Source organism: Nerophis ophidion, linkage group LG29 (assembly GCF_033978795.1).
Source record: "Nerophis ophidion isolate RoL-2023_Sa linkage group LG29, RoL_Noph_v1.0, whole genome shotgun sequence".
Classification (NCBI taxonomy): domain Eukaryota; kingdom Metazoa; phylum Chordata; class Actinopteri; order Syngnathiformes; family Syngnathidae; genus Nerophis; species Nerophis ophidion.
In genome coordinates, this window is record NC_084639.1 from 8,379,765 (window position 1) to 8,395,025 (window position 15,261).

The 15,261-nt window shown below is 42.7% G+C and overlaps 1 protein-coding gene across 2 annotated transcripts in view; it reads left to right on the top strand.

Annotated features, from left to right (window-relative positions):
* btk (Bruton agammaglobulinemia tyrosine kinase) overlaps positions 1-15,261 on the top strand; it is a 57,950-nt gene that overhangs the window by 13,776 nt on the left and 28,913 nt on the right. For both annotated transcript variants that reach the window (XM_061892129.1, XM_061892130.1), the window contains 3 exons: positions 2,352-2,456; positions 6,541-6,622; positions 6,738-6,863. In XM_061892129.1, the coding sequence (XP_061748113.1) occupies positions 2,352-2,456; positions 6,541-6,622; positions 6,738-6,863 (313 nt within the window). The remainder of the gene's footprint in view (positions 1-2,351; positions 2,457-6,540; positions 6,623-6,737; positions 6,864-15,261) is intronic.

Sequence of the window (15,261 nt, forward strand, 5' to 3'; positions counted from 1 at the left end):
AAATAAAAAAATACTTTTTTTTAATAAAAATAAATAAAAAATTCTTCTGCGGCCCGGTACCAATCGGGCCACAGCCCGGTACTGGGCCACGGCCCGGTGGTTAGGGACCACTGCTGTAAGGGATTCTGGATATTTGTTATGTTGTGTTACAGTGCAGATGTCAGAATCAGTGAAGCATATTTAATATAAACAGTGTGCTTTACAGCAATTAGGGAGGTTTGTGTCATGTTCGTGCTCCTACAGGAACCAAATTAAAACAAAAAATATGTTTTTTTCCCCTCATCATTTCCATTTTTCATAAATTTTTGAAAAACGCTCCAGAGAGCCACTAGGGCGGCGCTAAAGAGTCGTATGCGGCTCCAGAGCCGCGGGTTGCCGACCCCTGATATAGGTCATCAAATCTCAGCAACAAGCTGTAATATCTTACTGAGATCATTTAGAACCAACCAATCAATCAATCAATCAATCAATGTTTATTTATATAGCCCTAAATCACAAATGTCTCAAAGGACTGTACAAACCACTACGACTACGACATCCTCGGAAGAACCCACATAAGGGCAAGGAAAACTCACACCCAGTGGGGCGCCAGTGACAATGATGACTATGAGAAGCCTTGGAGAGGACCTCAAATGTGGGCAACTCCCCCCTATAGGGGACCGAAAGCAATGGATGTCGAGTGGGTCTAACATGATACTGTGAAAGTTCAATCAATAGTGGCTCCAACCCAGCCGCGAGCGTTCCAAAATACTATACTAAAGTGTTACCATGTTTTTTATACTGGTGCACAAAATGAACGGTGCATGAACATCACCTTGTTCAAACAACAAAACCAAGACAGTCCGTAAACTCACAACAAAATACACACCTGCAAATTAATCAGCTGTTGCCGTGTCCGTATTATGCCAACAGGGAGAAGTTTGTATGTACACGAAGAGTCAGGTGTGTTTTGACCTCAACCGAACCTTTGAGGCCGACACACCCAACCCCTAGGGTTTGATCGAACCCTGGTCAAGAACCACTGATTTCGGACCAAAACCCTTAAAGGCCTACTGAAATGATATTTTCTTATTTAAACGGGGATAGCAGGTCCATTCTATGTGTCATACTTGATCATTTCGCGATATTGCCATATTTTTGCTGAAAGGATTTAGTAGAGAACATCGACGATAAAGTTCGCAACTTTTGGTCGCTATTAAAAAAGCCTTGCCTGCACCGGAAGTAGCAGACGATGTGCGCGTGACGTCACGGGTTGTAGGGCTCCTCACATCCTCACATTGTTTATAATGTGAGCCTCCAGCAGCAAGAGCTATTCGGACCGAGAAAGCGAAAATTTTCCCATTAATTTGAACAAGGATGAAAGATTCGTGGATGAGGAAATTTAGAGTGACGGTCTACAGAAGAAAAAAAAAAGTAAAAAAAAAAAAAGGCGATTGCATTGGGACAGATTCAGATGTTTTTAGACACATTTACTAGGATAATTCTGGGAAATCCCTTATCTTTCTATCAGGTTGCTAGTGTTTTAGTGAGTTAATAGTACCTGATAGTCAAAGGGGTGTGTCCACGGTGTCTTGATGCCAGTATCTGAGGGAATTAGTCACGAAGCTGCAGCACGACGGAAGCTACGCTGATCTCCGGTAAGAGGCGACTTATTTCCACAATTTTCTCACCGAAAACTGCCGGTCGACATGTAGTCGGGATCCATGTTCGCTTGACCGCTCTGATCCATAGTAAAGCTTCACCTCCGGGAATTTTAAACAAGAAACACCGTGTGTTTGTGTGGCTAAAGGTTAAAAAGCTTCCCACCTCCATCTTTCTACTTTGACTTCTCCATTATTAATTGAACAAATTGTTAAAGATTCAGCAACACAGATGTCCAGAATACTGTGTAATTATGCGATGAAAAGAGACGACTTTTAGCTGTGTGTGGTGCTGGGCTAATATGTCCCTCCAACCAATAATGTCACAAACATTTCGCGACGTTTTCAACAGGAAACTCCGCAGGAAATTTAAAGTTGCAATTTAGTAAACTAAAAAGGCCGTATTGGCATGTGTTGCAATGTTAATATTTCATCATTGATATATAAACTATCAGACTGCGTGGTGGGTAGTAGTGGGTTTCAGTAGGCCTTTAAAACAAGTAAAACACTATCATAAAATCTGCTTAGTGAGAAGAATTATCTTATCAGACAGAAAATAAGCAAATATCACCCTTACTTGAGATATTTATTCTTACTTTTTGCATCAGGGCTAATCCAGAGATTTGTGCGACCTTCGAGGGATGCTGTTTTTAAAAATTCAGAACTGCACAACCTCACGGCCACCTGTTAATTTTGTACTTTTCATTGCAGAAGCGTAAAGGTTTGCGGGGCTACATCGACCTGGACCGGATCAAGTGTGTGGAGACGGTGCAGACCGAGTCCAACTGCCCGCAGGAGCGCACGCATGCATTCCAGGTGTCGTCATTTTTTTGGACTTTCCAAAACAAAAACAAAAATCAGTCTTTAAAGCTGATTACTGTGTGATATAAAGTGAAACCACTGATGCAGATTGGGGCTTTCAGGGTAGTAGCAGGTGTTAGTGGGTCACACAGGAAGTATAAGAAGTCGAGAGTGACTCACTGCAAAAAGTCAGTGTTCAAAAGCAAGGAAAAAAGATATAAAAATGAGGGATATTTTTATTTGAACGAAGCAAAATTATCTGCCAATAGAACAAGAAAATTCAGCTTGTCAAGACTTTCCAAAACATTTAAAAATTAGCAAACCTCAATGAACCCAAAAATACCTTAAAATAAGTATATTCTCACTAATAACAAGTGCACTTTTCTTGGTAGGAGACGTTTTTGCTCAATATGTTGAAAAACATTCTTAAATGAAGTAAATGCTAGTGCCATTATCTTGACATAATATGTGTTTCTTGAAACCAGCAAACTTACACTAAAAACTAGTTTATTGTTCCTAATGGAAAGGCAACAAAGCAACCGTTTTTTACTCTTGGGGTTTCCTAGCAGTCTAAAAATGCATTTTTCCATGGATAACATGACATCATCGTGCCAAGTGCGTGCTCTTTCACTCAATTAGTGCGCATATGTACAGCCTGGCCCACAGTCCAAATTTTTTTTATTGTAATTTTGAAGAATTTATCTGAATGTGCATGAACTAGAGATGCGCGGTTTGCGGTCTCATCCGCGGTATCCGCGGGTCTGGTGGGTGACATGACGAAAAAATAGATTTTAATTAGAGTCGGGCGGGTGGTGGTTGAACCATCCGGAAATATTTGATATACATGGTTCTGGGATCAGTATCCTTTGCCATTCGAAGAGCCATTTAAGACCCGTGTCACAAAGCGAAGAAGACAATAGGAAAAGCTAATATTCTCTAGAATGACTGCCGGCAGTCACCAGTTAATAAGTATTAGGGCGTGCTATGAAGCCATTGGCTTTGTCGCCTTCTACAGCATGTACGATCTGCTTGTCAGTCCAGCATCATGTGTGCGTGGCTTCCGCGGCAACACGCACACAACTGCAAGGCATACTGGGTGACACAGAGTACACTAATGGTTGTGATATAAACAATTTTAACACTCTTAGTAATATGCGCCACGCTGTGAAGCCACACCAAACAAGATTGACAAACACATTTCAGGAGGACATCCTCCCAGTAACACAACATAAACGCAACACAACAAATACTTAGAATCCTTTGCATCCGTGATACTTCCTGACTATTTTATACACCCTGCTAGCAGCAAACCCCGCCACCCCCACGCCCCCGAGCGTTGGTAAGCTGGGCGAGGTTGGGGGTGCGGGGGTGTAAAATATATTCAGGAATTGTCACGGATACAAAGGATTCTGGGTATAGTGTTGCGTTTATGTTGTGTTACTGTGAGGATGTTCTACCGAAATGTGTTTGACAATCTTGTTTGGTGTGGCTTCACAGCGTGGCGCATATTATTAAAGTGTTAAAGTTGTTTATATCACAACCATCAGTGTACTCTGTATCATTCAGTATGCCTTTCAATCTTGTACGTGTGATTGCGGAAGTTGCACACAACATGTTGCCGGACTAACAATCGGTGTGTACATGTTGTTGAAGGTGTCTAAGGCAATGGCTTCACAGCACGCCCATATTCTTATCATCAGGATGAACGCTATTGGATAGTTGCGAGAATGTTAGCGGCTCCAATTGTCTTCATTACTCTGTGAAACAGGTTTAAATAGCTCTATGAGTGGTACAGGCGGCCGACCTCTGATGTATTTCAGCGGGCGGTTGGCAAGGCGGGTACGGTACTGTTAAAATGTTGGTTCGGGTGGACGGCGGGTGGATGACGACTTTGGTGATGCGGTTGCGGATGATATGATTGCCTATCCGCGCATCTCTAGCATGAACCTTTTCTGCTCAAAATTGTTAGAAATGTTAAATGTTTAAATATCAACTGTCAGTTTACTGTACTGTGCCAACTGTACTACTATATGAGTACATATTGTCTGTTGTTTCATTGAAAATACAACAGCAAAGTCCATTTGGATGCCATCTGTTTAATTATGAGACACAGTTATGTCAAAATCATGATTTTTTTTTTTCATGCTTGAAATAAGAAATTATTATTTTAAAAAAGTAGTTTTATACTTGTAAGTGTTGATGACACAGCTTTGCTAAAGTTGATATTCTAGTTTTACAAGTTTATTCACAATACCATATAACATTTACAATAGTGGTGAATGTCATTATTTAAAGATGTTGGTACGTGAAAGGGTCCCCCAAATAAGCTAGAAGAAGCTTTTGACAGGGGGTCCAAAGGACAGTATATACATGGAAAGATGAAACATGGTAGCAAGCACAACAACAAAAAACAAAAACAACGCTATATGATAAACACAAGATAATAGTACTAAAGCAAGCATACACATAGATCCATACATTCATTCAACCATGCAAAACCCAACAGTAGTCTACCCCACATGAGGCATTAAAGATATGTGGTTAATAGGTCATTTTTCAGTTTCTTTTTGAAGTTGGAGAATGGATACAGCATCTTGAGGCTCTCATTAAGCTGGTTCCAAATCTTTGGTCCCCCTGCATACGACACTGTGAGCGGTACAAGCCAGTAGACCAGGGGTGTCAAACTCAAATACAGAGTGGGCCAAAATTTTAAACGGAACAAAGCCGCGGGCCATGGTTGAACAAATTAACCTTTTAATAGGGACCCAAACGAGTTTTGCATTAAATATTGAACAAGCAAGGCTTATATAACTTTAGTGACATGCAAAATCCAGTTTTAAATAATAATAATAATAATTAAAAAAATATCAAAGGCATATCAAAAAATGATTTAAATAAAAATGTTTTGCCTTTTTTTCTATTTGCAATATTCTGAGGTAAATATACATTTTTTTCCACAGGCTAATAATACATTTGAAAATAAAATAACAATGTTGAATGAACCAAACGTTCAAGCCTTGAAGTAGCACGAGAAAATGCATGAATAAAACGTTAATTATTGGTCAGTTTGCTGGAAGTTTCCCGGAAGAGTTAGTGGTGCAAGGGGTTCTGGGTATTTGTTCTGTTGGTGCAGATGTTAACCCGAAATGTGTTTGTCATTCTGGTTTGGTGTGGGTTCAGAGAGCGGAACATATTTTTAAGAGTGCTAAAGTTGTTTATACGGCCACCCTCAGTGTGACCTATATGGCTGTTGACCAAGTATGCATTGCATTCACTTGTGTGTGTGTGTGTGTGTGTGTGTGTGTGTGTGTGTGTGTGTGTGTGTGTGTGTAAAAGACACAAATAATACGTGACACGCTGTTAGTATGGAGGAAAAGCGGACGTGACGACAGGTTGTAGAGAACGCTAAAGGCAGTGCCTTAAATGCACGCCCCCAATATATTTGTCCAGGTGGAAATCAGTAGAAATTTAGGAGAATGGTTGCCCCGGGAGATTTTCGGGAGGCGCACTGAACTTCGGGAGTCTGCCGGGAAACTTAGGAGGGTTGGCAAGTTTGAGTATTAGCGGTGAATGTGGTGTTACAGCGGCACCGACGCTGTATAACACCGGCGGGCCAGCTCTGATGCTAAATTGATATTGCCTCAAGGGCCAAATTAAATTACACGGCGGGCCAGAGTTTGACACCCAAGCAGTAGACAATGTTTACCTGTTATCAAATCTAAGTTACGAGTGTTGTGGGCATGCTGGGGATGGTCGATAGGAACCAAGCTACAGAGCCTAAGATTCAGCCTGTAAATGACTTGATAGGTTAAACAAGCATTTTAATAAATATTGAACTCTGTCAGTCTTAAGCATGTTTTACTCAATATAGGTCATCAAATCTCAGCAACAAGCTGTAATATCTTACTAAGATCATTTAGGACCAAAACCCTTAAAACAAGTAAAACACTAACATAAAATATGCTTAGTGAGAAGAATTATCTTATCAAACAGAAAATAAGCAAATATCACCCTTACTTGACATATTTAATCTTACTTAGATTTCAGTTTTTGCAGTGTGTAATAATGTTTTTGTTTCATTTTTTTTTATATCTCGTAGGTAATTTACGACGAGGGGCCGCTGTACATCTTTGCGAAGACCGAGGAAGTCCGGGCTCAGTGGATAAAGAAGCTGAAAGCAAGTCAGTGGCGCTAACTGCTTTACATGTGATATCATCGTTGTAATCGCCACACGCGATAGAAGAAAGAAATGTGCTCATGCAAATGTGCCTCTGTGAATGTGTGCATTGTGTGTAGTGGTGCAGTTCAACAAGGATCTCATGCAGAAGTACCACCCTTGCTTTTGGATAGACGGCATGTGGCTGTGCTGCCAGCAGGAGGTCAAACAAGCGGTGGGCTGCAAGGTTCTGGATGGCAAGAACGGTAAGAACAAGATGCTCTGATTTATTGGAAGAGTCCACAATGGTGCGCTCAGACCCATCCGTCCATCCATTTTGCCACCGCTTGTCCCTTTTGGAGACGCGGGGGGGTGCTGGAGCCTATCTCAGCTGCATTTGGGCATAAGGCGGGGTACACCCTGGACAAGTAGCGGTATAGCTCGGTTGGTAGAGCGGCCGTGCCAGCAACTTGAGGGTTCCCGGTTCGATCCCCGCTTCCACCATCCTAGCCACTGCCGTTGTGTCCTCGGGCAAGACACTTTACCCACCTGCTCCCAGTGCCACCCACACTGGTTTAAATGTAACTTAGATGTTGGGTTTCACTATGTAAAAAACTTTGAGTCACTAGAGAAAAAGAACTATATAAATATAATTCACTTCACTTAGCTACTTTACCTGGTTTCAAGTATCAAAAGCCATGATTTGTTGGTCTAAAAAGGGGTCCCCGAACTATGGCCCGCGGGCCGGATCCGGCCCACCAACAACCAAAATCCGGCCCGAATAAAATCCGGCCCAAGTTAAAATATCCATCCATCCATCCAGCCATCATCTTCCGCTTATCCGAGGTCGGGTCGCGGGGGCAGCAGCCTAAGCAGGGAAGCCAGACTTCCCTATCTCCAGCCACTTCGTCTAGCTCTTCCCGGGGGATCCCGAGGCGTTCCCAGGCCAGCCGGGAGACATAGTCTTTCCAACGTGTCCTGGGTCTTCCCCGTGGCCTCCTACCAGCTGGACGTGCCCTAAACACATCCCTAGGGAGGCGTTCGGGTGGCATCCTGACCAGATGCCCGAACCACCTCATCTGGCTCCTCTCGATGTGGAGGAGCAGCGGCTTTACGTTGAGCTCCTCCCGGATGGCAGAGCTTCTCACCCTATCTCTAAGGGAGAGCCCCGCCACCCGGCGGAGGAAACTCATTTCGGCCGCTTGTACCCGTGATTTTATCCTTTCGGTCATGACCCAAAGCTCATGACCATAGGTGAGGATGGGAACGTAGATCGACCGGTAAATTGAGAGCTTTGCCTTCCGGCTCAGCTCCTTCTTCACCACAACGGATCGATACAACGTCCGCATTACTGAAGACGCCGCACCGATCCGCCTGTCGATCTCACGATCCACTCTTCCCCCACTCGTGAACTCCTCTCTGAACTACTACCTTACCGTGGTAGAGGAGTTTGCGTGTCCCAATGATCCTAGGAGCTATGTTGTCTGGGGGTTTTCATGCCCCCTGGTAGGGTCTCCCAAGACAAACAGGTCCTAGGTGAGTGATCAGACAAAGAGCAGCTCAAAGACTTCTATGGAATTACAACGAAATGAACCCAGATTTCCCTCGCCCGGACGTGGGTCACCGGGGCCCCGCTCTGGAGCCAGGCCCGGAGTTGGGGCACGATGGCGAGCGCCTGGTGGTCGGGCCTGTTCCCATGGGGCCCGGCCGGGCACAGCCCGAAGAGGCAACGTGGGTCATCCCTCCAATGGGCTCACCACTCATAGGAGGGGCCATAGAGGTCGGGTGCATTGTGAGCTGGGCGGCAGCCGAAGGCAAGTTAAAATATTAGAATTTTATTTTTGTATCTAAAATTTTTTTAAATCTGTCCTTTCTAATCCATTTTATACCGCTTGTTACTCTCGGTGTCTCCGAGCCGCCTAGGCAAATCATATTGTTTAAAAATGCATTTTCCCATTGCGCTCGGAATATATATTATATATATTATATATATATATATATATATATATATATATATATATATATATATATATATATATATATATATATATATATATATTAGTGGTGTGGGAAAAAATCGATTCGAATACGAACCACGATTCTCACGTTGTGCGATTCAGAATCGATTCTCTTCATTTAAAAAAAAAAAAAATTTTAATCAATCCAACATAACAATACGTAGCAATACCATAATAATGCAATCCAATTCCAAAACCAAACCTGACCCAGCAACACTCAGAACTGCAATAAACAGAGCAATTGAGAGGAGACACAAACACGACACAGAACAAACCAAAAGTAGTGAAACAAAAATGATTATCAACAACAGTATCAATATTAGTTATAATTCCAGCATAGCAGTGATTAAAAATACCTAATTTACATTATCATTAGACATTTGTAAAAATAAAAAATAAAAAGAACATTAGTGTGACAGTGGCTTACACTTGCATCACATCTCATAAGCTTGACAACACACTGTGTCCAATGTTTTCACAAAGATAAAATAAGTCATATTTTTGGTTTGTTTAATACTTAAAACAAATTTACATTATTGCAATCAGTTGATAAAACATTGTCCTTTACAATTATAAAAGCTTTTTACAAAAATCTACTACTCTGCTTGCATGTCAGCAGACTGGGGTAAATCCTGCTGAAATCCTACGTATTGAATGAATACAGAAAGGTTTTGAATCGGAAAAATATCGTTTTTGAATCGAGAATCGCGTTGAATGAAAAAAAAAAATCGATATATTATCGAATCGCAACCCCACGAATCGATATTGAATCGAATCGTGGGACACCCAAAGAGATATATATATATATATATATATATATATATATACATACATACATACATACATACATACATACATACATATATATATATATATATTCAAGGTTACTGTGGTTTATACGTTAGGTCAGGAAAAAACACAGAGGCTATTTTATCCCTACAAGCCTGTTTTGCAGGTTTCCCTGCTTTTCAGGGGATTTTATTATATATGAATCTATTTTCTACGGCTTATCCCTTTCGGGGTCGCGGTTAGTGCTGGAGCCTATGTTATTATAAAATCTCCTGAAGAGCAGGGAAACCTGCGAAACAGGCTTGTCGGGATGAAATAGCCTCTGTGTTTTTTCCTGACCTGATATATATTTTACAGCCTGGCCAAATTTTCTTGTTCTATTAGCAGAAAATTTTGCGTAGTTGAAATAAAATACCCCTCATTTTTGTATTTTTTTTTTCTAGTTTTTGAACACTGACTTTTTGCAGTGTACATATACAGTATTTCTTGTTTGCTCTCGACAAAGTCAAACGCTTCCCTTCCCTCTCCCTCATCTTTCCCTGCCTAGCTTCTTCGTCTCGTCTCGTCTCATCTTGTCGTAACGTTTTTGGAGCCACTCCCCGTAATAATCTCCAAATCTACAACATAGAATTGATCGATTGGTCTCTCAACGCAATTGACAAGATTTTCTTGACGAAAGCTTGGGAGAACTGGAGGGTCCGTTGAGAGTATCGACCTATTTGGAACTATGATCAGGGCATCTGCTCGGTTTAAGCGTTGCCAACAAATTCGGAAGATAAGGGCAGCTGTTCAAGGTACCCAGAAGCTGCCCGTTACGATTGATGGCATTAGCAGGGCTGTTGGCTCTCAGATTGTGGCGATTTCTGAACTAAATCGCAAACCGAATAACATTTATGATCAATTTAAGGAACAAGAACGAACAATTAGAGTAGACAAGTAAATGTTTTATACTTGTATAGAGCTTTTCTACCTTTTTTAAGGAACTCAAAGCGCTTTGACACTATTTCCGCGTTCACCCATTCACACACTGATGGCGGGAGCTGCCATGCAAGGCGCTAACCAGGACCCATCAGGAGCAAGGGTGAAGTGTCTTGCTCAAGGACACAACGGACGTGACTAGAATGGTAGAAGGTGGGGATTGAACCAGGAACCCTCAGGTTGCTGGCACAGCCACTCTCCCAACCGCGCCACACCGTGCCCCAAGTATTGGAATGTACTGTATTTACTCGCCCGAACCCAACATCCTACACTACACAAACACTCACTATTCAAAGCTGCCCATCAATCCTCGATCCTATGCTTGAGCAGTTCACAACAGACGAAAACCGAACGACATGGACGCTGCTTCAACGGAGCGGTCAGCTGTCTGCAATCAAAGGAAATTGATGTGAAGTGAATTATATTTATATAGCGCTTTTTCTCTAGTGACTCAAAGCACTTTACATAGTGAAACCCAATATCTAAGTGACATTTAAACCAGTGTGGGTGGCACTGGGAGCAGGTGGGTAAAGTGTCTTGCCCAAGGACAGAACGGCAGTGACTTTGATGGCGGAAGCAGGGATCGAACCTGGAACCCTCAAGTTGCTGGCACGGCCACGATTGGCCACTAATGTTAACACAGACGCGCGCATTCCACTGAATGGAAGAAACAACGATACCACGCCAATCGTCACTGTGAAGCTTGCCAACAGGAAATCCAAAATGGCTTTGCTGAAACAGGAAAAGAAGATGAAGGGTACAAATGTGTGCATGGAGGAGCACCTCACGAAACGTAACATTTTGCGAAGAAAAACGAAACACAAGAAAAATCGAATTCGAAACACCTGTATGCATGTACAACACTTAAGACCTTTAGCATATCACTATGTGCAATTAAATGGTGGTGTGATGGGTTGGGCGCATGGTGATGTGGGTTTTGTTCTCCCAAGGATGCAGACGGGCTTTGGACACAGCGTGCAGGTAGGAAATGATTTATTTAAAATATAAATCAGACTTTGACAAAACTAAAAGAGCTAGCATGGGAGCTAGAAAAACAAAATGGGCTCAACATGGAAGCTAGCATAAGCAGAACCGGGAACCAAAGTCGTCACTTGTTGTGCAAAGACAAATAAGGAAGCAAGGCCGAATGAACGGAGAAGGCAGGCTGAACTAAAGACAGAAATCACAAAAACAGGTGTGCGTCCGGAAACAAAACTAAAAGAGCTAGCATGGGAGCTAGAAAAACAAAATGGGCTCAACATGGAAGCTAGCATAAGCAAAACCGGCAACTAAAGTCGTCACTTGTTGTGCAAAGACAAATTAGGAAGCAAGGCCAAATGAACGGAGAAGGCAGGCTTAAATAAAGACAGTAATCACAAAAACAGGTGTGCGTCCGGAAACAAAACTAAAAGAGCTAGCATGGGAGCTAGAAAAACAAAATGGGCTCCACATGGAAGCTAGCATAAGCAGAACCGGGAACCAAAGTCGTCACTTGTAGTGCAAAGACAAATTAGGAAGCAAGGCCGAATGAACGGAGAAGGCAGGCTTAACTAAAGACAGTAATCACAAAAACAGGTGTGCGTCCGGAAACAAAACTAAAAGAGCTAGCATGGGAGCTAGAAAAACAAAATGGGCTCAACATGGAAGCTAGCATAAGCAGAACCGGGAACCAAAGTCGTCACTTGTTGTGCAAAGACAAATTAGGAAGCAAGGCCGAATGAACGGAGAAGGCAGGCTTAACTAAAGACAGTAGTCACAAAAACAGGTGTGCGTCCGGAAACAAAACTAAAAGAGCTAGCATGGGAGCTAGAAAAACAAAATGGGCTCCACATGGAAGCTAGCATAAGCAGAACCGGGAACCAAAGTCGTCACTTGTTGTGCAAAGACAAATAAGGAAGCAAGGCCGAATGAACGGAGAAGGCAGGCTGAACTAAAGACAGAAATCACAAAAACAGGTGTGCGTCCGGAAACAAAACTAAAAGAGCTAGCATGGGAGCTAGAAAAACAAAATGGGCTCAACATGGAAGCTAGCATAAGCAAAACCGGCAACTAAAGTCGTCACTTGTTGTGCAAAGACAAATTAGGAAGCAAGGCCAAATGAACGGAGAAGGCAGGCTTAAATAAAGACAGTAATCACAAAAACAGGTGTGCGTCCGGAAACAAAACTAAAAGAGCTAGCATGGGAGCTATAAAAACAAAATGGGCTCCACATGGAAGCTAGCATAAGCAGAACCGGGAACCAAAGTCGTCACTTGTAGTGCAAAGACGAATTAGGAAGCAAGGCCGAATGAACGGAGAAGGCAGGCTTAAATAAAGACAGTAATCACAAAAACAGGTGTGCGTCCGGAAACAAAACTAAAAGAGCTAGCATGGGAGCTAGAAAAACAAAATGGGCTCAACATGGAAGCCAGCATAAGCAGAACCGGGAACCAAAGTCGTCACTTGTTGTGCAAAGACAAATTAGGAAGCAAGGCCGAATGAACGGAGAAGGCAGGCTTAACTAAAGACAGTAATCACAAAAACAGGTGTGCGTCCGGAAACAAAACTAAAAGAGCTAGCATGGGAGCTAGAAAAACAAAATGGGCTCCACATGGAAGCTAGCATAATCAGAACCGGGAACCAAAGTCGTCACTTGTAGTGCAAAGACAAATTAGGAAGCAAGGCCGAATGAACGGAGAAGGCAGGCTTAACTAAAGACAGTAATCACAAAAACAGGTGTGCGTCCGGAAACAAAACTAAAAGAGCTAGCATGGGAGCAAGAAAAACAAATTGGGCTCAACATGGAAGCTAGCATAAGCAGAACCGGGAACCAAAGTCGTCACTTGTTGTGCAAAGACAAATTAGGAAGCAAGGCCGAATGAACGGAGAAGGCAGGCTTAACTAAAGACAGTAATCACAAAAACAGGTGTGCGTCCGGAAACAAAACTAAAAGAGCTAGCATGGGAGCTCGAAAAAACAAAATGGGCTCAACATGGAAGTTAGCATAAGCAAAACCGGGAACCAAAGTCGTCACTTGTTGTGCAAAGACAAATTAGGAAGCAAGGCCGAATGAATGGAGAAGGCAGGCTTAACTAAAGACAGTAATCACAAAAACAGGTGTGCGTCCGGAAACACAACTAAAAGAGCTAGCATGGGAGCTAGAAAAACAAAATGGGCTCAACATGGAAGCTAGCATAAGCAGAACCGGGAACCAAAGTCGTCACTTGTTGTGCAAAGACAAATTAGGAAGCAAGGCCGAATGAACGGAGAAGGCAGGCTTAACTAAAGACAGTAGTCACAAAAACAGGTGTGCGTCCGGAAACAAAACTAAAAGAGCTAGCATGGGAGCTAGAAAAACAAAATGGGCTCCACATGGAAGCTAGCATAATCAGAACCGGGAACCAAAGTCGTCACTTGTAGTGCAAAGACAAATTAGGAAGCAAGGCCGAATGAACGGAGAAGGCAGGCTTAACTAAAGACAGTAATCACAAAAACAGGTGTGCGTCCGGAAACAAAACTAAAAGAGCTAGCATGGGAGCAAGAAAAACAAAATGGGCTCAACATGGAAGCTAGCATAAGCAGAACCGGGAACCAAAGTCGTCACTTGTTGTGCAAAGACAAATTAGGAAGCAAGGCCGAATGAACGGAGAAGGCAGGCTTAACTAAAGACAGTAATCACAAAAACAGGTGTGCGTCCGGAAACAAAACTAAAAGAGCTAGCATGGGAGCTCGAAAAAACAAAATGGGCTCAACATGGAAGTTAGCATAAGCAAAACCGGGAACCAAAGTCGTCACTTGTTGTGCAAAGACAAATTAGGAAGCAAGGCCGAATGAATGGAGAAGGCAGGCTTAACTAAAGACAGTAATCACAAAAACAGGTGTGCGTCCGGAAACACAACTAAAAGAGCTAGCATGGGAGCTAGAAAAACAAAATGGGCTCAACATGGAAGCTAGCATAAGCAGAACCGGGAACCAAAGTCGTCACTTGTTGTGCAAAGACAAATTAGGAAGCAAGGCCGAATGAACGGAGAAGGCAGGCTTAACTAAAGACAGTAGTCACAAAAACAGGTGTGCGTCCGGAAACAAAACTAAAAGAGCTAGCATGGGAGCTCGAAAAAACAAAATGGGCTCAACATGGAAGTTAGCATAAGCAAAACCGGGAACCAAAGTCGTCACTTGTTGTGCAAAGACAAATTAGGAAGCAAGGCCGAATGAACGGAGAAGGCAGGCTTAACTAAAGACAGTAATCACAAAAACAGGTGTGCGTCCGGAAACACAACTAAAAGAGCTAGCATGGGAGCTAGAAAAACAAAATGGGCTCAACATGGAAGCTAGCATAAGCAAAACCGGCAACTAAAGTCGTCACTTGTTGTGCAAAGACAAATTAGGAAGCAAGGCCAAATGAACGGAGAAGGCAGGCTTAAATAAAGACAGTAATCACAAAAACAGGTGTGCGTCCGAAAACAAAACTAAAAGAGCTAGCATGGGAGCTAGAAAAACAAAATGGGCTCCACATGGAAGCTAGCATAAGCAGAACCGGGAACCAAAGTCGTCACTTGTAGTGCAAAGACAAATTAGGAAGCAAGGCCGAATGAACGGAGAAGGCAGGCTCAACTAAAGACAGTAATCACAAAAACAGGTGTGCGTCCGGAAACAAAACTAAAAGAGCTAGCATGGGAGCTAGAAAAACAAAATGGGCTCAATATGGAAGCTAGCATAAGCAGAACCGGGAACCAAAGTCGTCACTTGTTGTGCAAAGACAAATAAGGAAGCAAGGCCGAATGAACGGAGAAGGCAGGCTTAACTAAAGACAGTAATCACAAAAACAGGCGTGCGTCCGGAAACAAAACTAAAAGAGCTAGCATGGGAGCTAGAAAAACAAAATGGGCTCCACATGGAA